Source organism: Rhinopithecus bieti, unplaced genomic scaffold (assembly GCF_001698545.2).
Source record: "Rhinopithecus bieti isolate Rb0 unplaced genomic scaffold, ASM169854v2 scaffold_39870, whole genome shotgun sequence".
Classification (NCBI taxonomy): domain Eukaryota; kingdom Metazoa; phylum Chordata; class Mammalia; order Primates; family Cercopithecidae; genus Rhinopithecus; species Rhinopithecus bieti.
In genome coordinates, this window is record NW_016817144.1 from 1,361,971 (window position 1) to 1,383,734 (window position 21,764).

The 21,764-nt window shown below is 47.9% G+C and overlaps 1 protein-coding gene across 1 annotated transcript in view; it reads right to left on the reverse strand.

Annotated features, from left to right (window-relative positions):
* PRKCA (protein kinase C alpha) overlaps positions 1-21,764 on the reverse strand; it is a 239,853-nt gene that overhangs the window by 49,749 nt on the left and 168,340 nt on the right. The window contains exons 8-11 of the mRNA XM_017855838.1: positions 20,331-20,504; positions 17,440-17,531; positions 14,522-14,584; positions 13,486-13,624 (exon numbers count right to left, since the gene is read on the reverse strand). Coding sequence (XP_017711327.1) covers positions 13,486-13,624; positions 14,522-14,584; positions 17,440-17,531; positions 20,331-20,504 — 468 coding nt within the window. The remainder of the gene's footprint in view (positions 1-13,485; positions 13,625-14,521; positions 14,585-17,439; positions 17,532-20,330; positions 20,505-21,764) is intronic.

Genomic DNA, 21,764 nt, shown 5'->3' on the forward strand with positions numbered 1-21,764 from the left:
TTGGGTCAGGAAGCCAGGAGCGTGAAGGGGCCCCAGGACATCTGAATCATGTGTGATGGGGCGGTTATTAAGGAGGCGTGACTGGACTAACCTTCTGAAGGAGCCATAAATAAAACTCTGAATACAGTGCTGGGCTTTTGATCTGGCAGAAAGGCGCTCCCCACACCGTCACCCATGCGGCGCTTCTCCAAGTCTGGAATGTGCACTGGGGGGTGTGGGGTGTGACTTTCTGTGATCTTCAGAGGAGGCACTGACAATACTGGGTCAGGTGTGAGGAGGCAGCACCGTTTCAAGTCTTCATGGAATGCTTCCAAGGACGTTCTCGTTTGGGATGAATCTCTTTTTAGCTCTTCTGTAAGGCTAACTGATCCTGGCAGAAATTGGGAAGGTGACTGTGGAGCGACTGGCTCTAGAAAAACGTCATCTAATTGAGTTGGGTCACCCGACCTTGGAATTGCATCCCCCGCCGCCCAATCCATGTGCTGAAGCCCTAACCCCCCAGTGTGGCTGTTCTGTAGAGGTTAGGCCTTGAAGGAGGTAACTGGGGCAGAATGAACTCATCAAGGTGGGGCCCTGATCTGACAAGTGCAATTCCGTCCTTAACATTTCCCAAGGACCTGGAAGGCCAAGTTTGACTTAAGAATTCATGGAACCCTGAGATTCCACTCCAGTATGTGGAGGCCTAAGAATGTAATATTGACATGGCCTACCCCACATCATCTAATCAACTTGGCCCACCCGACCTCTCCAGTGCCATGCCCAGCCAACTTCTGCAATTTCTCGTCACATCAAAGAAATCAAACACCTCTTTAGATCCTCTCTTTTCCCCCGAGGTTTTCAGGAACCTCCTTAATGGTGAGATGCACTAAGAATGTAATATTGACTATAAATCGAATGTGAATCAGAGCCGCCCACGAGCACAGTCTTTAATCTAGCACTGTGCTAGGTCATATCCTCCTTTACCACTGGAGAAGCTGAGGCACAGCAAGCTCAAGTGCAGTGACCAGAGTCACACGCAGTGGGGAGGTGGCAGATGGGGCCAGGATTCATCATAGCTCTTGCTTTCCTGTCGCGCATGGTGCCCACTCTTGTGTAAGGAGGAGCTGTGAATGGGAGAAAGACATCTGCGATGGGGCCCCTGCTCTCTGGAGCCTTTATTCCTCCTTCCTGTTCTGTTTGATAAGAGTGATAATGATGTTGATTGTATGAATACATGCACATACATATATGAATATACATATGAAAAAAGATAGGAATATATAAAATACATCTCGCTTTACAACATAATCTACTTGGCCCTAACCCACAACTCCCTATTGACCTAGGATGAGGCCATCTCTAACATGTGGGGTGTGGGAGCCAGGACAAGAATAACTAAGACTCACATAGCCTTTATCTAAATATGAGTGTTACAAATCAAGCTAACAGACTGTTAAATACAGTACGCTCTCTCCTACCCCTCGACACAAGCATCTTCCTGTATTGGTTGGCTTGAGCTGCCCTTATAAAACACCACAGACTGGGTGGCTTAAACAACAGAAATTTCTCTTGGGTCTGGAGGCTGGAAGTCCAGGATGAAGGTGCCGGCAGGTGGGCTTCTGGTGAGGCCTCTCTTGGTGCCATGCAGGCTGCCTCCTTCTCGCTGTGTCCTGACGTGGCTTTTATTCCGTATGCACACTCCTGTGGCCTCTTCCTCTCCCCATAAGAACACTACTCCGATCAGATCAGAGCCCCACCTTGATGAGTTCATTCTCCCCTAATTATCTTCTTCAATGCGTTATCTCTACAGAACAGTCACACTGGAGGTTAGGGCTTCAGCACACGGATTTGTGGGGTGGGGGCAGGGGGATGCAATTCAGTCCTTTACATGTCCCAGCAACCTGGAAGGCCAAGTTTGACTTAAGAATTCATGGACCCCCGAGATTCCACTCCAGTATGTGGAGGCCTAAGAATGTACTACTGACATGGCCCACCCGACTGCTCTTCCCAGGCCCTCTCCATCATAGCACCCCAACCTGCAAGTCTAACTGCGTCCCACAGCCCCCTGCAAACAGCCGCCCACTGACTCCTCCACTGGCCACAGGAGTGCATATGCCAGCAGGGTGGTGGTCACAGGAAGGATGGATCTTGGGAACAGGCCCTGGAAGGGAATTGCAAGCTCTGAGAACCCAGGTTGTTGTCTAAAAGGGGTCGGACAGCAGGCTCTGAGTGGGCATTGGCCTGCGGACTCTAACCCTATAAGGAGAGCCCAGGCTAGGAACTGGCAGAGACAGGAGAGCCCACCAAGGCAGGGCTTAACAAACTGTAGCCTGCAGGCCAAATCGTCTTTGCACAGCCTGTGAGCTAAGCATGCTTTTTACATTTTGAAATGTAAAATGATTTTGGCAAGAACGGTTGCTCAATTTTGCCTTTTGGCAAAAATCTAAAATTTAGATTTAGGAAAAGCCTATTTTCTATCTAGTCCCTGGCAGAGAAAGTTTGCTCATCTCTGCTCTAAAACACAGGGCAGGGGCCCTCTTGCCTGGTCTTCACTGCCTTTGACCTGCAGAATGTGCTGGAAGTAACACAGTTCAGTTCCAGGTGTAGACTTCAGCAGCCTGTGGCTTCTGTTTTTGCCCTTTTAGTAACCAGCACCATGTCAAGAAGCTCACTGACAAATGGCTGCATGGAAAGAAGGACCAGGTAGAGGAGAAACCACGTGGCCTTGGCCAATAGCTGGAAGGTACCTTGGGCCCTCCAGCCCCAGCAGAGCCACGATAGGAATGTCCCTGCAGCAGCAAGGAGTCCACCTGCCAGGTCCTGATGGAGGCCCCGGCTCCAAGAATCACAGCATTAATTTTATTGATTTGGTGACAGAGTCTTGCTGTTGCCCAGGCTGGAGAGCACCAGCGTGATCTCAGCTCACCACAGCCCCCACCTCCCAGGTTCAAGTGACTCTCCTGCCTCGACCTCTTGAGTAGCTGGGACTACAGGTGCCTGCCACCACACTCAGCTAATTTTTTCTATTTTTAATAGAGATGGGATTTCACCATGTTGGTCAGGCTGGTCTCAGACTTCTGGCCTCAAGTGATCCTCCCACCCCCGGCCTCCCAAAGTGCTGGGATTACAGGTGTGAGCCACCGCGTCCAGCACAACGTGATTATTGTTTTAAGCCATTATGTTCTGGGGCAATTACACATCAATAGATAATTGAAACAACTGCCAAATAATGGACAAGGCTTTCTGGATGCTCCCTCCAAGGCAGGCTAAGTGATTACGGCCAGACTCACTGAGCCCTCAAAGTTGGGCTTTGAGGAAGATGCTATGATTATACCCTATTATACAGATGGCACCCCAAGTTCTTAAAATAGCAGTACTGTAGCCAGAGTTTATAATACAGTTTGGATCTGTGTCCCCACCCACATTTCATGTTGAAATGTAATCCCCAGTGCTGGAGGTGGGGCCTGGTGGGAGGTGACTGGCTCATGGGAGCAGTTTCTCATGAATGGTTTAGCATCATCCGCCTAGTGCTATTCTCGTGGCAGAGCTCTCATGAGATCTGGTTGTTTGAAATTGTGTAGCACCCCCCTGCTCTCTCTCTTGCTCTTGCTCTGGCTATGGAAGATGTGCCTGCTTCCCCTTCACCTTCCGCCATGATTGTAAGTGTCCTGAGGCACCCCTAGCCATGCTTCCTGGGAGGAAGGAAGCAGCAGCCCTTGTCCCTGGTCTCTCCCTCTGAGGGTGGCAGGGGGTAGCAGGTGCTGGGGAAAAGCTGGGCAGGAGTCCCAGCTCAGCACCCACCTATAGGACCCTGCTCGTCTCAGGCCTCCTCTGGGGTCAGCAGAGAAGCTATGCAAAATGTTAATTGTGCATCAGAACAAAATAACTGCTTGTGTGGTACAGGAATAAAGTGTGAGTTAGGAGTAACTTTTGTGTCTGTAAGAGCTTTATTAGCTGGATTAAAAGATTTTCCAGAACCAGGAAGTCTCAAAGTCTAGTGGATCTCTACAGATATGATTTGGAGACAGGGCAATAAGTGATACACTGAGGTGACAACTGGCCGTGGATGGCATCAGGGCGCCAGTCTGTGCTCTGAGGCTGGCAGGCCAGCATTCCGCCCCGCCACGTGCCATCTGTGAGCCTTGGGCAGGTCCCTTCTCCTCTCCAAGTCTCCTTTACAGTGTATAAAGCATGAATAATACCACTGACCTTAAAGGGCTATTGTAAGAATTAAATGTGATGACAGGCATTAAGTGCATGGTGCATAGCAAGAAATGAAGAAATGTTAGTAATCTCTCGTGATACCCACCTCCATCCTGCCATCGCCTGGGCAATGTTACAAAGAAAGAGGTGAAATAAAGCACAGAATCTCTGACCCACTTTTATAGGATTTGAGCAAATCCCTAAATAAAGGGCTAATTAATGCATGATGCCAAATACCAGGAGTAAAAATCTAACAGAGCATTATCCGGGCTCTGAAAGCCAGTAACGGGCCTGTGAGAGCAGCTCACTGGCACATGTGGAGTAACATGTTGTCTGGGTAACATCGGAGCTGATGTCTGCAGGCCCTTCCTCCCAGGGTAACAGTCACCGCAGGGAAAAGTTGCTCAGTCCTGTGTTCAAAGCCAAGTCTGCCTTGAACTGGGGAGGTGGGGAAAATTAACAAATCTCTGTGCCTCAGTTTCACCATGTAGGAATTACAATTGACTTAGGATTAAACAAAATACACAAGGCGCTCAGCCCTGGTCTGGGATGTAGCAGGCATTCGCCAAGGGGCAGCGAATCCACCAGGAGCTGGTTATTTCTGGAGGAAGGATTGGAAGTGGGGGGAGGCTCAAAAGAAAGGAGTGGACCACATTTGTTTCATAGACCACAATATCACAGAAGGTGCCCAGTGCTCCAGAGAAGAGGCTAAACTGATTAAACTCCAAGGCCAGGAGAATTATGAGACAGTTAAAGAGCTGCAGGCAGACAATACAATGTATGAGATAATAAAACCAACATAATTCCTAGGAAAGATCTGAGAATTGCACAACTTAAAGAAGACCCCAAAGGAAAGCCTGGCTTTGGCTCTTTAAATATTTCTTTGAGGAAAAGCGGCGGCTTCATCTTCTCTTGCAACGCTGGAGTCACTGGACCATGACCCTCCATAGAGGGAAACTGGCCTTTGATAGAAAGCTAGCCGCCCTTTGGTTTATCATTCTCTTTCTTTCATCAGGTGCTTTTCTTTGTCCCTGTCTGTGCTGGGCTGGGCTGGTGTGGGGCGCATGGTTCAGGAGCAGCTGATCTCAGAGGAGCCGTTGCTGGCACTGATTGGCTTTTATCTCCCTGTATCTCATTCTCCCCCTTTCTTCTTGGTGGCAAGTCCTAATTTATTGCCTGACTGCCTGGCTGCGTGTATAACACATGAGTTATTTTCTCTTTGAACCTTTACTCTTATTTTCTATCCCTCTCTACAGCCCTTTCCCCACAGGCCAGGAGAAGTCTCTGGGGGCAGCTGGGGCTGTCTCAGGGGCCTGGGCTGATGTCCCATTGACCTTCAGACACTCAGGTCTCCCAACCTGCTGGCTGTCTTCAGCCGATGACATGAGGTGGTGTGGCCCTTCTCTGCACTGGGTCACATACCATCAGCCCTACACCTGTGACGGCCTTGGAAGTCACCCTTCCAATTACCTGGCTAAAGAGTTCCACCCCTCTCAGTCTCCAAGCCTTCATCTCTGTCCTCTTGGGGTGTCTCCACTGCAGATTCCTAGGTGGCCACATCTAGGAGCGCCGTGTGCAGGCACCCATGCCAAGTACACACTGAGTGTCAGGCACTGCTCCAGACCCTGGGGTGGGGGCACAGCAGCCAACACCACATGAAATTCTGCCTTTGGTGGAGCTTGGTGAGACAGACTGAAAAGTCAATCCAGGAGTACATCTTTGTCCCTCCAAGGGAGATGAGTGCCATGGAAAAACAGCAGGGACAGGGGTCAGCAGTGCTGGATGGGACTGGAGGTTTGCAGGTTTAAACAGGGTCACCAGGGCAGGGGGCCTCCCCAAGGTGATGCCTGGTGTGGGTCATGCTGGGTGGAGGGAACGAGAAGAGGAACTGGCCTGAGGATGGAAGTGTCTGGCAAATTGGAGAGAGGAAAGGGAGCTAGTGCAACGGGTCTAGAGAGATCCGGAGGTGTGGACGGCAGGGGAAGGAGGTCAGGGAGGGAATGGGGGGCCCAGGTGCTAAAGGGTCTTGGGGTGCCTGCGAAGGCTTTGGCTTCTCCAAGATACCTAATTCAGAGCCCTGTGCACAGGGCCTGCCCCCGCTTTCTCCCATTCATTCCGCCCCCATCCCCCAGTTCTTACTGTCATAGTCTGTATGGTCTTTGGGACCCTGGCCCCTCAATTGTGCTCTGACAAATCCTTGACTCCCTTCCTACCCCACTCACTTGTTCCCAGTACCTTGAGGGTCACTTCTAGGAGGCTCAGCTGCCTCCCCTGCACAGCCCCCAGTCCTGAGCACTCCCTTTTCTCCCCCTACTAGGCCTGCTGAGCCTTGCCTGAGAGTTATCGTCGATGTGCACCCCGCCCCATGCTTTCCCGGCTCTGGGGTCTCTGCTTTCTCATCATGCTCCCTGTGGACCTCCTTCCAAACCATCTCCCACCTGCAGGGCTGCAGCAGCCCTTCCTGATGTCACCCTCTGAAGATGCAGACTGGCCAGGGAGGGGATTTCAGTTTTCCTGCCACCATGAGGTCTCCTGTGTGCTCTTCACCTTCCTCCTGAAGCTGAGGGGGAAGGGTGTCCTTACCATGGTCAGCCTTCCTTCCATTTACCATAGATGTCCTCAAAGGAGGGTCCTCTGCTGATGCTCACACTCACCCCATCCCAGCGTCATTACCGACACTGCTCTCTCAGGGATCACTGGCTCCCTGTGGCTAGATCTTCTGCCCAACCCACCCCTGTCTGCTGGACCTCCTCGGTTCCTGGCCACCCTGAATTCATGAACACTTGCCTTCCTTGGGGTCCAAGAATGAGACCACTGTCTAGTGCTTCCCCTCTCTGGACATCCCTTGGTCTTTTTACCTCCCATCTTTAATATGCTCCCCCCAAATATTACTAAGACTCTTTTTTTTTTTTCTTTTTTTTTGAGGCGGAGTCTCACTCTGTCGCCCGGACTGGAGTGCAGTGGCCAGATCTCAGCTCACTGCAAGCTCCGCCTCCCGGGTTTACGCCATTCTCCTGCCTCAGCCTCCCTACTAAGACTCTTGACCTCAAGAAGAGAGGTCACAGGTGATAGCCCATTGGCTGAATTTCACCTGTATACACATGTTAAAAAACATATGTTAGGGCCAACTTGGAACAATTCGGTGTATTTTATATAAGCATGCAGGAATCTGGCTGCTGTCCCAGGCATCACTGAGCTGGCATTCCTGTAGGGTGGGAACGCAAAAGCTGTGACCCCAGGATGGCTCTCCAGCTCTCTGAACCCATGCAGCCCCCTGTCCTCCCATGAGTGTGTCCATCTGCTAACAGGCAGCTGGCTGCAGGGCAGGCAACCATGTCTGCAAGCTTCTTCCCTGGAAATTTCAGCTGTGTTGGAGGCACCATCTGTTACTGCTGAGAATATTGCCCTCTCCACCTCTTAAAATCCACTGCCCTCCTGGGCTGCAGTCACTGATTTCCAGCTGCCTCCAGCCCCAAGGCCCTCCTCCCAGCTCTCCTCTGGGCTCCTCTTTCTGGCCTGGCACCCCCAGGCATGGAACAGCACCCAGCACTCAGGGGGCACCCTGAACATGCCAACAGATCAATGCCCATGTGCTGGGGAGGGGCTGACGTGTGGCTGGATCACCCTTGGTTTCTAAGGGATCTCCCTGGGGTTAACAGCCGGAATGCAATTCCGCGTCACTCACGGCATCTCTGATCATGACTCAGGTCCCTGATTCCCGTTGAGATGAGTGAGCAGCCAAGAAAACATGGCCCAAACTGAGTGCTCACTTCTACCTGCTTTTTCTCCCATATCTCTGGAGACAATGCAACAGGTAGAAAGAATGTATGTGCTCCTGTCAGAACGTCTCGGATCCAAATCCCATCTTTGCTCTTACCAGTTGTGTGACCTTGGGCAAGTTACTGAACTTCTCCTCATGCATGAAATGTGGCAAGTCAGAAGTGCTCGGGGGGGTTGGTACAGAGCAGTCAGTGCATCAGGGGTGATGTCCTTTGTGTGTGGTCTAACGTAGCACCCGCCATAGCAATGCTGTGAGGAAGACTGTACGTGGCACATTTGAAAAAGCTTCACTTCAGCGCCAGGCACAGGCCTGTAATTCTAGCGCTTTGGGAGGCCAAGGCAGGAGGACTGCCTGAGCCCAGGAAATTGAGACCAGCCTGGGCAATATAGTGAGACCCCTGTCCCTACAAAGAATTTTCTAAAATTAGCAGGCATGGTGGCACATGCTCGTAGTCCCAGTTACTCAAGACGCTGAGGTGGAAGGATCACTTGAACCCAGGAGATTGAGACTGCAGGAAGCTATGATTGCCACTGCACTCCAGCCTGGACGACAGAGCGAAACTCTGTCTTTGCTTTTTTTTTTTTTGAGGCAGAGTCCTGCTCTGTCACTCAGGCTGGAGTGCAGTGGCACTATCTCGGCTCACTGCAAGCTCCCCCTCCCGGGTTCACACCATTCTCCTGCCTCAGCCTCCCAAGTAGCTGGGACTACAGGCGCCCACCACCACGTCCAATTAATTTTTTGTATTTTTAGTAGAGATGGGGTTTCACAATGTTAGCCAGGATGGTCTCGATCTCCTGACCTCGTGATCCGCCTGCCTCGGCCTCCCAAAGTGTGAGCCACCACGCCCGGCCGAAACTCTGTCTTTAAAAAAAATAAAATTAATAGAACACAATTATATAAAATAAATAAAATGAAAAGCTTTGCTCTCACTGCAGCAGGGGGTTCTTGGGACACAGGCCAGAAGCAGACACTCTTCCTCCTGCTGCTTCTCTTTCTTCCAGGAGAGCGTGTGCAATGCTAGTGTCTGGAGTCTGATTCTTGGCTGCTGGGAGCTACTTGACTTGTGACTGGATCTCACACATCCAAAATAACTAACTTTGAGAGACGGATTGAATCCAAATCAAGCCTTTGCTGGGCCTGCTCAAGGACTCTCATTCACCCCGAAGTATTCTTTCTATGTCAAAGCAAAGAAGACCCTCTGTCAGCTTTAGGAATCATTTTCTGATGAGTGCTCCTTCTGTGGGTGTCCATTTCAACTTCAGACTCTCATCTGTCAGTGACAGTTTCCACCTCAGTGTGGCTTCGCTGGCTAAGAAGATGCTACAGTACTAATCGATTTCAAGGTTTTTGAACAAACAGCCATAAATACTTAAGCCTCCGCTTTGCCTATTAAGGAAAATGCCATGCGAGATAATGATTTTGTCTCTGCCTGACAGGAGTATTTGCACAGAGGACAGGATTATTTTAACCTTTCCACACATTCTGAAACCTTGAACCTATTTGATCTTTCTCTATTCTGTAAGTATCCGTGTGGCCAAATATGACAAATTACTGAATACTTAGGAGGAAAAAATGCTAGCAAAAGCTGGAACAGGCTAGGCACAGGTGGTGGCATACACCTGTAGTACCAGCAACCCAGGGACTGAGGCAGGAGGATGCCCTGAGCCCAGGAGGTTGAAGCTGCAGTGAGCTGTGGCACTCCAGCCTGGGCAACAGAGTGAGGCTCTGTCTTAAAAAAAAAAAAAAAAAACCCAGGCAGGGTAGCTCACACCCATAATCCCAGCACTTTGGGAGGCCGAGGCAGGTAGATCACCTGAGGTCAGGAGTTCAAGACCAGCCTGGCCAACATGGTGAAATGCTGTTTCTACTAAAAATACAAAAATTAGCCAGGCTTGGTGCCTGTAATCCCAGCTACTCGGGAAGCTGAGGCAGGAGAATCGCTTGACCTGGGAGGTGGAGGTTGCCGTGAGCTGAGATCACACCACTGCACTCCAGCCTGGGCAATAGAGCAAGACTCCATCACACACACGCATGCGTGCGCACACACGCGCACACACACACACACGCATGCGCGCGCGCACACATACACACACACGCATGCGCGCGCGCGCGCGCGCACACACACACACACACACACACACGCCAACAAAAAAGGTGAAACAACCTAAAGTGATTATTGACTGATTTTCCAAAGCAGTGGTGCCTGATGTTTTCAGTGAAAGCCGACTGGAATCCACATACAGATTTTTGTTCCTGCTGGTCAGTATGATGTCACTTCTTATAAACTGAAAGCACTTGGAGGGCAAGGGCCATCTGATGTATTTTTGTATCCCTTGTGGCACCACGCTTAAAGACAGAAAGCACGCAGATGCTGTCTGGACATGTGAGTCACTCCAAGTTTCGAGCAGTTGAGTGTAGTGAGCGGTGCAAAGGTTTGGAGGTGACCTGGGCTTGCAGTCAAAGCCTAACTCTGGCATTTCTCAGTAACATGGCCTTAGACATGTTACTAACCACCTCTGTCACCTCATCTAAAACACAGGTCTGATGCTACCTCCCTGTGGGGCTTGTCGTGAGGATTAAATGAAAGTTTATTTTATTTATTTATTTTTTTGAAACGGAGTCTCACTCTGTTGCCTAGGCTGGAGTGCAGTGGCACAATCTCAGTTCGCTGCAACCTCCACCTCCCAGGTTCAAGCGATTCTCCTGCCTCAGCCTCCTGGGCAGCTGGGATTACAGGTGCCCGCCATCATGCCCAGCTAATTTTTGTATTTTTTATTTAGACGGGGTTTCACTATGTTGGCCAGGCTGGTCTCGAACTTCCACCTCAATTGATCTATCTGCCTCGGCCTCCCAAAGCACTGGGATTATAGGAGTGAGCCACTGTGCCCAGCCAAGAGAAAGTTTATCATGTGCCTGGCACACGGTAGAAAATAGAAGGTGGTCACTTCCTCTATTATTGCTTGTACAGTAGATGTAAGGAGGGGAATGAAGGCTTCAGATGTGGAAGTATCCAGAGTGAGAGCAGAGTATTCTCTGTGTGTGAAGATGCCTGAAGTTACCAAGACATGCCAGAAGTGTGTTTAGGTGTCCCTGTTGAGGACGGTGAGGAGGTTCTCCAACACACAACAAGTGTGATAGACTAAGTCCCCTCTCCCCTACAGATGTCCACATCCTCATCCCTGGAACCTGTGAATATATTACCTTTATGCAGTAAAAAGTATTTTGCAGAGGTAAGTTAAGGATCTTGAGCTAGGGAGATGATTCTGGATTATCCAGGTGGGCCCCATATAATCCCAAAGATCCTTGTAGGAGAAGAGGGAGGCTGGAGGGTTGTAGTCGGAAAAGGCAGAGATTGGAAGATGCTACATTGCATGGAGGAGGAAAGAAGGCACCACGAGCCAAGGAATGCAGGTGGCTTCTCGAAATTGGAAAAGGCATGGATGGCAACAGGTTCTCCCCTAAAGCTTCCAGAGGAAACCAGCTCTGCCCACAGTTTGACTTCAGCCCAGAGAGGCTGATTTTGGACTCTGATCTCCAGAACCACAACATAAATCTGAGTTATTTTAAACCGCTGAGTTTGTGGTTATCTGTTACAGTGGCAACAGGAACTCATACCGTGAATGATAACCGAAACGCGACAATGAAAAAAGACAAGACACTCAAACGGACAAACCTTAATGATACGGAAAATTTCATCTCTGCCGGACACTGTTGCTCCTGGTGTTATGAGATAGCTGAGGTGTTACTGAACACAAGGAGTTATTTGTCGGAACAGGAGAGACCTGGTCTTAATAGAGATGAGGTTCAATGTCACCTTTATTCCTAAAAATGCTGCCATTCCCCATCACTAAGCTTTTACAGCATCTGCTGAATTGTTAAATGAAGCCTGAATGTCTCATAATCACAGCCTGCTTAATACCTGTCATCTAGTAACAGGCTTTGGAATAAATACTACATCAAGAGGTTGCATTTCTAACAGTACCCTGTCTATTCATATCTGAAAAATAACACTATTTAATTTCACCTTGTGTCTGGAAGTACGAACAAGGGAGTTCTTTTGGGGAAAATCCCAGTAAGTTATGCAGTAAGATCACATATCACCCCTAGCCATGCAATTCAGAATTTAAATTTCTAAATGAAGTCTACGTGTCCACAGTCTTGAAATATCATAAAAGTAAAAGGTCTTCACAAAGGAATAAAAAGCAGCTTCCCTTTTGGAATAATGACTATGGAGCGTCTACCAGATGCAAAATGTTGTATTAGGCACTGTGATCCACACAGCAGTTCTACAAGGAGGATATTATCCCCAACGTGCTGCTGAAGAAACGGGGTTCAGAGACGTTAAGTAACTCACCCGAGTCCCCACAGCTTGTAAATAACCGATTCCAGATTGAAGCTCATACTGGTCTGACTTCTGAGCTTGTGGGTGCCTTTTTCAGTGTCCCTACTGTCTCTGAGATAAATGCATGGGGTAATCTGTTGAATACATGTGAGACCGGCTGCCAACAGCTCATCTGAGGGCTGTATGAAGAGCTGAAGCAGGCTCAGCTTTGGATGCGTTGCTCTCCACCATGCTGGGGTTCAGATGGGAAAAAACTGTCGCGTCCACAGGACTGTGTGTGGACGGAAAGGTGGCTCTACAGTGACAACTCATTCTATCACTGGTATGTGGGATGTTTCATAAAACAGGAAAAAAAATCCTCAGTAAGTGTTGTAACAAAAGCAGAGCAGCACGGCCGCTGCTGTCAAGATACAAGTCCCGGAACCATTTTGCTTAGAACCACACTGATACATTCTTCCTAGGCCAGACAACATGCAGTTTAGAACAGTCATCACTCCGATGCTGCTAAAACGCCATCACTGCAACCACCTTCTCAGCTCGCTTTTCAGGCAGAGTATTTTCACAATCAATTCCCTCCACTCAACAGCATTTTCTTTTGTGGGGAAGGGCTGGGGGGACAGAGTCTCACTATGTCACCCCAGCTGCAGTGCAATGGCGTGATCTCAGCTCACTGCAACCTCTGCCTCTTGGGTTCAAGCAATTCTCCTGCCTCAGCCTCCTAAGTAGCTAGGATTACAGGCATGCACCACCACGCCCAGCTAATTTTTTGTATTTTTAGTAGAGACAAGGTTTCACCATGTTGGCCAGGCTGGTCTTGCACTACTGACCTCATGATCCACCCACCTTGGCCTCCCAAAGTGCTGGGATTATAGGCGTGAGCCACCACGCGCGGCCAACAGTGTTTCTTAAATGATTTTGACCATGACCATGTAAGAAATACATTTTCCCAAGCAACTGGTTCACATGGAGCAAACAATAGTTCCAGGAAGCAAGACACAACCTTACTATGTCCAATGGGCTCTCCTCTTTCCTCTATTTTCATCTGTTTTGTCCAGTTTATCCATTAGTGGTCACGACCATGCAATGACTTCATGATTCGCCAGTGACCCCATATCCCATGAGAGTGCTGTGTTTACAGCTTGGGAGTCCCGGTCTAGAAAACGAGCACTGGAGTTCCTACCTCTGGGGCGATGTAATCTGGAGTCCCACAGAAGGTCCTGGTCGTGACTCCATCCATCATGTGTTCCTTGCACATCCCAAAGTCAGCAATTTTGATATGTCCTTCTGAATCCAACATGACGTTATCTAACTTCAGATCCCTGCAAGGAACCAGGTTAAATCAGAGTCCTTCCCATGACATAACATGGTTTGCTTTGGAACTGGTGAAATAGAAGGATATTTGAATACCTGTCAGCTCAATGGCAATATTAACTATAAGTCCCTGGAGAGCAGTATCAGGAGTTACTGTGTGTTGATATCTTCAGAGACTAATATTGTGCCTGGGCTATGGCAGGTGCTTAAATGCATACTGAATGGATGAGTAAACGACTGGACTAGTGATTCCCAATCTTGCCTGTGTCTGTGACTCTAGAGATTCCAACTGAGCACATCTGGGGAAATCTCAATCATTTGATTTATTCATGTCCCACACAGGGGGTCTGACACACGACCAGGTTTGCAAAATCACGGGTTTAGAACCACCTCACTGGGTCATACACGTCCCTTCCATTCTGCCTGTGCCATATATCCTTCTAATTATGCTTCAATTAATACTGGAAGAAATTCTTCCTTCTTTGGCACCAGACTTTCAGCGCAGCTACTAACAGGAAGAATTTAATTCAATAGATTTCTTTCCTTGCCTCTCCCCAGTTCCCTGTGTTCTTCTGCTGCTGAACATCTGTAACAGGAATTCAGTTTCCATTGCTCCCTGACCTCCATTCCAAAGACAAGGCAGTGGAAGGAGCTGTCAATGGAGAGAAAAATGTGTTTTCTTGTGGAAAAAGTAGAAACAAGATATAAAATCTTTGAGGTCTAGAAATCAGAAGGTGACTCTGATTTGCCTCCAGGGTGAGGAGGAAGGTGGGTCGCAGCAGGTCTCCGTTCCTCCTGGGGGGTTATCAACTCTGCGTCTTAAGTCGCCATTCCAGAATGACATGGCCACAGAAGCCCTGCTAACCTCTCTGCTGAGCTGCTGGTAGGAGGGCTTCAATACACACCTATAAATGATTCCTCTTTTATGAAGAAAGAACAATCCGATGGAAATCTCTGCCGCATAGAATCTGCAAAAGAAAACGGGCTTCAGGTTTCTCGCTTGCTTCTTTAGATGCCTGTATACTTTTCATTCTCAAGTTCAAGCATCAAAGAGAGAAAAGAATGTCGGACCCTGAGGCTTTCAGAGACTAGCATCACCTGCATGTGTTCTTCCAGCCCCCAGTCCTCCTTCCATCACTTCGTCCTCCAGTCCATCCATGAATGAGACAGCTAATAAAACCAATGAGGCTGGCTTCTTATTTTTGTATGGGGAAGGTGGACAAGTAGCTTATTGCCTGCAGAGTAATTTCTAATACAATCATTTAAAGAATGGATACCAGTTAGACTATTCTATGTCAGGAGTATGGCAGAGTAGAGAAAATTTCCATTTTCCTATTCACTGACAGAATACACTGGTGTTTGAAAGTATAATACAATTACTCCCGGGAAGGCAAAGTATAGTGGGTGATGAACTCTTTAGCTAGTGTTTTCATTCCTTCCAAGTGTTGGAATAAATGAGACACACATCATGATTCATATCTGAGTTTACTCTTTTAAATAATTCATAATAAAAAGCAGTAACTACCATCACTTCAAAATCGTTAATAGGTTAACAGCTGAAACTCAGATTACAAGGGGGCGAATATTTAAAAATCTGCATAGCATTCAGGAGTCTCTAAAGTCCAAGAAGCCACAAGACTGTGCCTATGCAAATATCACATGCAGAAGGCTCAAAGTAAGCACATGTGTCTACACCAGCAGAGAAAAAAAAATCTCTCAAGACCAGACCAAACCCTTAACGAGGGGCCACCTCTGAAGGCTAGAAGAGCTCAGGAAGGGGGAGGGTGAAGAGATGGGATTACTACAGGTGATCTTTACATTATTTTTCATGCTTTTCTAAACTTTTCTGCAACACAAATAATATAATGAAAGGATATTGGACCAGACACCTTTACGTTACTTCATAACATAGGGTGACTCTGTGCTATCTGCTCTTTGTAGTCCTGTGTGACCAGACTTTATTTTACAATCTGAGTATTTTAAGGCTTTATAACTACAACATAAGACAGAAGAAAAGGACAGGCATTTCTGAAAACTCAAAAGGAACAATAAGGGCAGAAAAATCCCCCTTCACACTTTTAAAGCTTGCAACCAAAGATTTCCCTATTCTGCCTTCAGTTAATCTTCCCTAGGGTGGATAATCCCTTGCAGGCCAAAAATTCTTCCAATGTATCTCTTAGATGGCACAGCAGCCAGAATTCTATTAACAGTTGCTGACTTCATTCATCGGGGTACATGCCCACGAGGCCTCCTCACTGGGGAACTAAACTCGCCCTTTGTTTAGGCTTGCTCCGCTGGTGTCTCCTGAGACTTCCTGGCCCCTGAGAGGTGAGATGATGTTTCCAGCACCAAAGTGCCAGCTCCCCACACCCCTCAGATGAATCTCTCATCTTCACCTGGAGCCCACGTCTTCCTCCCATGCTGCCAACTCCCGCATCCCATCATGCGAGGTGCGTTCCAATAAAACGTTCTTAACTGAGCTCATGAATCTACCCCCAAACCACCTCCTCCTTGGTGGCTGCCCCCACCCAAGCCTAAAATGGGGTCTCACTGGAAGAGGTTTCTCTCTTCTCTCCTCCATAGTAAGTTCTGCTTTTCTTCCTCCAGGATGTTTTTCAAACTTATTCCTCTTTGGCTTCAAGGTCAAGCCCTAACTACAGCTCCATTCCTTCTCATCTATAAAGGGTCTCACCAGTGCCTGCACCAGCCTCTACATTCCCATTCATGCTTCCTTCTTCCCCCAGACAGAGAGCTCTGCAAAAACTGAATCTGACGGTGCAAGCCCCACTGCAGTGCCTTCCCTCTTCCGTCCTCCGCAGCCAGGTTCCTTACCAGGCTCTTCACCCAGAGCCCCACCTACCAGGCTGCCCCCGACTCCCCTACCCTCAAATAATCTCAGAGCATCTCTCATACCAGAAGAGCTGCAAGGCTGCTTCCCTGGACTTGCTTCTGCCTCTGCTCACACCTCTTCCTGGAAGGCTCTTCCCCCACCTCTGAGCTAGGCATTTCCTGGGGACGCACTTCCCTCTTCCCCTGATTTTTAGGGGCTTGTGTGGTATCCTGTGCAAGTCTCTAAAGTTACAGCAACACACTATTAATTGTTAGGTGACTTTTCCAACTCCAGGGCGGAGTGTAAACTCCCTCCAGAAAGGGAGTACCTCGTTCCTTTCATACCCCCAGTGCCTGGTGCAGAGCAGGTGTGTGATAACCATTTGTTCAATAGATAAGAATGACTCTGTCAATGAGGGTGGACCTGGGTGATGAGGGGACATGGCACCGTCTCCAGTTTATTGGAAATATTGGAAATAGAATAAACCGCTCCTTAGGAATCATCTTAGATGGATCCTACCAGTGTATCTGCCCCTGCCTCCCATGTTTAGGTTTATTCAACCTAAAACTGGGCAGAATCCCACTTTCCCATTTCATCCAGCAGAAGTTCCCAGTTGAGGCTGGGCATGGTGGCTCACTCATGCCTGCAATCCCAGCACTCTGGGAGACCGAGGTGGGTAGACAGCTTGAGCTCAGGAGTTCAGGACCAGCCTGGGCAAGATGGTGAAACCCCATCTCTACCAAAAACACAGAAATGTAGCCAGGCGTGGTGGTGTGCACCTGTAGTCCCAGTACTCAGGAGGCTGAGGTGGGAGAATCATCTGAGCCCAGGAGGCGAAGGATACAGTGGGCCGAGGTCGTGCCACTGCACTCCAGCCTGGGTGACAGAGTGAGACCTCCCTCTCAAGGGAAAAAAAGAAAAAAAAAAAAAAGGAAGTTTCCAGTTGGTAGAACTTGGTTGCTCAAATTAAGGAACTTTAAAAATAATACTCACACTGCTTGTGGTTCCTTAAATTTTCCTACTTGCTGAATGTGGTACATGAGGTCCCCACCGTTGACATATTCCATGACGAAGTACAGCCGATCCTGCAGACCAAGGTTCAACACGTAAGCAGGGCTCCTCCCCAGCCAAGCAGCTTCCTTTACTCTTCACAGGTTGTGTTTTGCTTTCTCATTAGTTAAATGGGGACTGCACGGGCAGATCTGCTCAGTTTAGAGCTCTTTAACGTTTTTTCCAAAGAAAGAATAAGTAATAAACCCTACTGCATGAGGGCCTTGGGAAGTATAAAGTCATTACATAACCCTGAAATAATGGCTCTCCATCAACGTGTCTGTGCCTTCCTGTTACATATGCTCTCTATTATAGTAATGGCCTCAAACATTCTTCCCTATTTTCCTATCCATATAATAAATTTCTAAGTAAGGGATGGTGTGAGGAATCCACATAAGGCAATTATTTCATTTTAACTCGTGCTTCTCCATGATCCAAATGTTTAAAGCCTGGTTTGCGGTGTCTGGGAGGCATGCCATACTAATGTAGTATTGTGTTTAAATGAATATTCCTGAAAACACATCTCTCAGGCTTAGGATGACACATGCTCAATGGTACTGGACATGGGACAGGGGACTCTAAATGGAGAGGCTAATCAAATGTTCTTTTGCATCTGAAATATGCCCCAACACTGTTTTTCTATTTTCTCTGTCACTGGTAGGTTAAGTGTTGGTCCCATGATTGGCATGTATCATAGACTCAAATAAATTTGCATATTCATGAGGACATTATGCTGCGACAGACAGGGAGACGGAGGGGTTTAACAGTGAAATAATGACCTCTGCTCTCTGCTAGAAAACATCCCCATTTCACAGAGGCTATTAAACATTAAAGTGCTGCACAGGGAGAAAAAAATGATGAAGTGGTGCTAATAGCCAGGAAGCAGCCCTGGGAGCCCCAATCTCTAGTTTTCCTGTTATGAACTTTAATTTCATCTTCATGTCTTTGTTTTGTAGCTTTCCAGAGCTTAATCAGGGTAACCAGGGTTACAGGCTCTGGGCTGGGATTCAGAGCTGCGGTTGTCTCTTCGGAGCATGCTGCTCTCTCGTCTCTCCCTGGTGTGACTTGATTGAGTCAGTGGGAACGACTGGGAGCAGGAAGCTCATCGAGCCGCCAGTGCTAGGCTGACACGTAGTGGCCGGTGCCGGACTCCACAGCCGCTGCTGCACACCCAGAGGCTCCGTGTGGCTGCAAAGCCATTTTGAGATTCTAAAACCCAAAAGCACCAAGAGGCTTCTCCCAAGAGTTTTCAAAAAGGCATAAGACAGAAAGTCGATCTCTGATCAATGGGCAGTTGAAAATAGTAATAATCGCATCAATTATAGCTACTGATTATGGAGTCATATTTAAAATGGACAGCCTCTGAGGAGTGGAAAGACCGGCTTTGGCAACATCTCACTATGGTGCCATCTAAACATCTCTGTTTCTTGTAGGCCACTTGCAAACCCTGCAATGGACTGATGAGTGCTCTGGAATGTTCTTTTTTGTCCTCTATTTAGTTTCACTTTATGACAGAGCTCAGCAAACTTTTTCCCTAAAGGGTCAGACAGTACGTATGTTAATACTTTAGGCTGTGAGGGTCTCTTGCCGAGACTCAACGCTGCCTTCATGGTTCAAAAGCAGCTGTAGATGACAGATACAGGAAGGAGTGTGGCAATGTCCCAAAACTGCTGTTTATGGATGCTGAAATTTGAATGTCATGATATATGACTCTTTGGATTTCCTTGTCGTGACCTTTCCTAAACTCATGGGTCATAGAGAACAGGCCACAGTTTGCCAATTCCTGTTGTGTGCCACTGAACAAGAACATGCTCTCTTACAAAATCAAATCTCCTTATGCTCCAATGCCATGTTTGGCAGCTGAACCAGTAGTTTTAAAAAGCCAAGACTGTGGCCGGGTGAGATGGCTCATGCCTGTAATTCCAACACTTTGGGAGGCTAAGGCGGGTGGATCACCTGAGGTCAGAAGTTCAAGACCGGCCTGACCAACATGGTGAAACCCTGTCTCTACTAAAAATACAAAAATGAGCCGGGCGTGGTGGCAGGTGCCTGTAATCCCAGCTACTGGAGAGGCTGAGGCAGGAGAATCCCTTGAGCCTGAGAGGTGGAGGATGCAGTGAGCAGAGATCGCACCACTGCACTCCAGCCTGGGCAACAGAGTGAGACTCCATTACAAAAAAAAAAAAAGCCAAGACCGTGAGTTATTTTTTTGTTTTTGTATCCCCAAGTCTTAGCACAGTACCAGGCATGAAGAAAACCTTTCACGGAAATGTTTGCTGAATTAAGGTGAGGTGCAGTGACTCACACCTGTAATCCCAGGACTTTAGGAGGCCAACGTAGGGGGATTGCTTGAGCTCAGGAGTTCAAGACCAGCCTGGGCAACATGGCAAAACCCTGTCTCTACTAAAAATACAAAAATTAGCTGAGTGTGGTGGTGTACATCTGCGGTCCCAATAACTTCGCAGGCTGAGGCAGGAGGATCGCCTAAGCCTGAGAAGTTGAGACTGCAGTGGGCCGTGACTGTGCCACTGCACTCTAGCCTGGGCAAGAGAGCAAGATCCTGTCTCAAAAAAAAAGAAAAAAAGAAAGAAGAGAAAGAAATGTTTGCTGAATTAAATGACATGAATGCCAAGCAGAGGACATCACAGAAAAGGCATGCCCCATATCTACCAGAGAGAGAGGTGGGAGGTGGTCCCCAGTCACCTCTGCTTGACATCACATCACACCTTTGTCCAGCCTTCTCCAAAGGAACAAGGATGCTAAGAAGCTTTGGGCTGAGGCACAGCCCTGAGAGCTGGGTGCTGCATCACAGAAATACACCCCAGGGTCCTTACCACTGTCTGGAAGCAGGAGTGCAGCTGCGTCAAGAATGGGGGTTTGTCAAGCAGGGCCAAGACTCGCTTTTCTACCATGGTGCACTCCACGTCATCATCCTGAATCACCACATCCTTCTTCAGGATTTTGATTGCGTACAGTTCTTCTGTGCCCTTCCTGTCGGCAAGCATCACCTGAGAACACGTCAAGAACAACCTGAACACTTGTAAGCACACATCTTGGGGGCGGAGGGAAGGAACCAGGCCAGGTGATGGCTCAGTGACAGTTTGTGCACCTCTGTCAATGCGGGATATAATAATATTAAACTTTATGTGCAAATTTGGAAATTCTACACATCACTACAAATTCAGTCCCTTCAGCATTTGCATAACTTCAACGCTGCCAAGATTTGTAAATGGTATAGGCCACTGCCACATGATGGCACTGTTTTGGCTGTGAAAATGAATACTCAACATTCTGTATCAGGATTAGTCTGGAATTAATGCACATTTTTCAGGAGTATCCTTAGAGTGAAAACTGACTGACATTTCAAGCCTAGTCAAGAACCTAGGCTTGAAATCCGTTCCCGGGTCTGTCATGAAATGTGGGGTCACAGAAACCAAATGGAGATGCAGGCAAATTGCTGAAGACCCCATGTCAGTATCTCTTAATGATTATATTTGTTTACTACAAGTTACCATTTAATTTTTAGTTGTGAAAACTATTCATCAACCAGCATTTCTGAGCATCCCCTCTGTTCCGAACACTGAGAAATAGTAACACACAGTGAACCCACTATAGCTTTTTGGATGCAGTTGTTTTTAAGGAAGTAGAAACCAGGTGAGGACTGTGTACTGTGATCTGAGAGACCAAACAGATGCCTCTTTATCAACTAAGATGGACCCTAATGTCAGAGGCATTTGAACCAGAGCGACTCCATCTTGAATAACGGATGGGAAAAATAAGGCTGAGATCTGCTGGGCCGCATTCCCAGGAGGTCAGGCATTCTTAGTCTCGGGATGAGATAGGAGGTCAGCAGGGCTGGTATCACAAGACACAGGTCAGAAAGACCCTGCTGATAAAACAGGATGCAGTAAAGAAACCGGCCAAAATGCACCAAATCCAAGACGGCGATGAAAATAACCTCTGGCGAAAGCTGGAAAGATCAAAAATTGACACTCTAACATCACAATTAAAATAACTGGAGAACCAAGAGCAAACACATTCAAAAGCTAGCAGAAGGCAAGAAATAACTAAGATCAGAGCAGAACTGAAGGAGATAGAGACACAAAAAACCCTCCAAAAAATCAATGAATCCAGGAATTGGTTTTTTGAAAAAATCAACAAAATTGACAGACCGCTAGCAAGACTAATAAAGAAGAAAAGAGAGAGGAATCAAATAGACGCAATAAAAAATGATAAAGGGGATATCACCACCGACCCCACAGAAATNC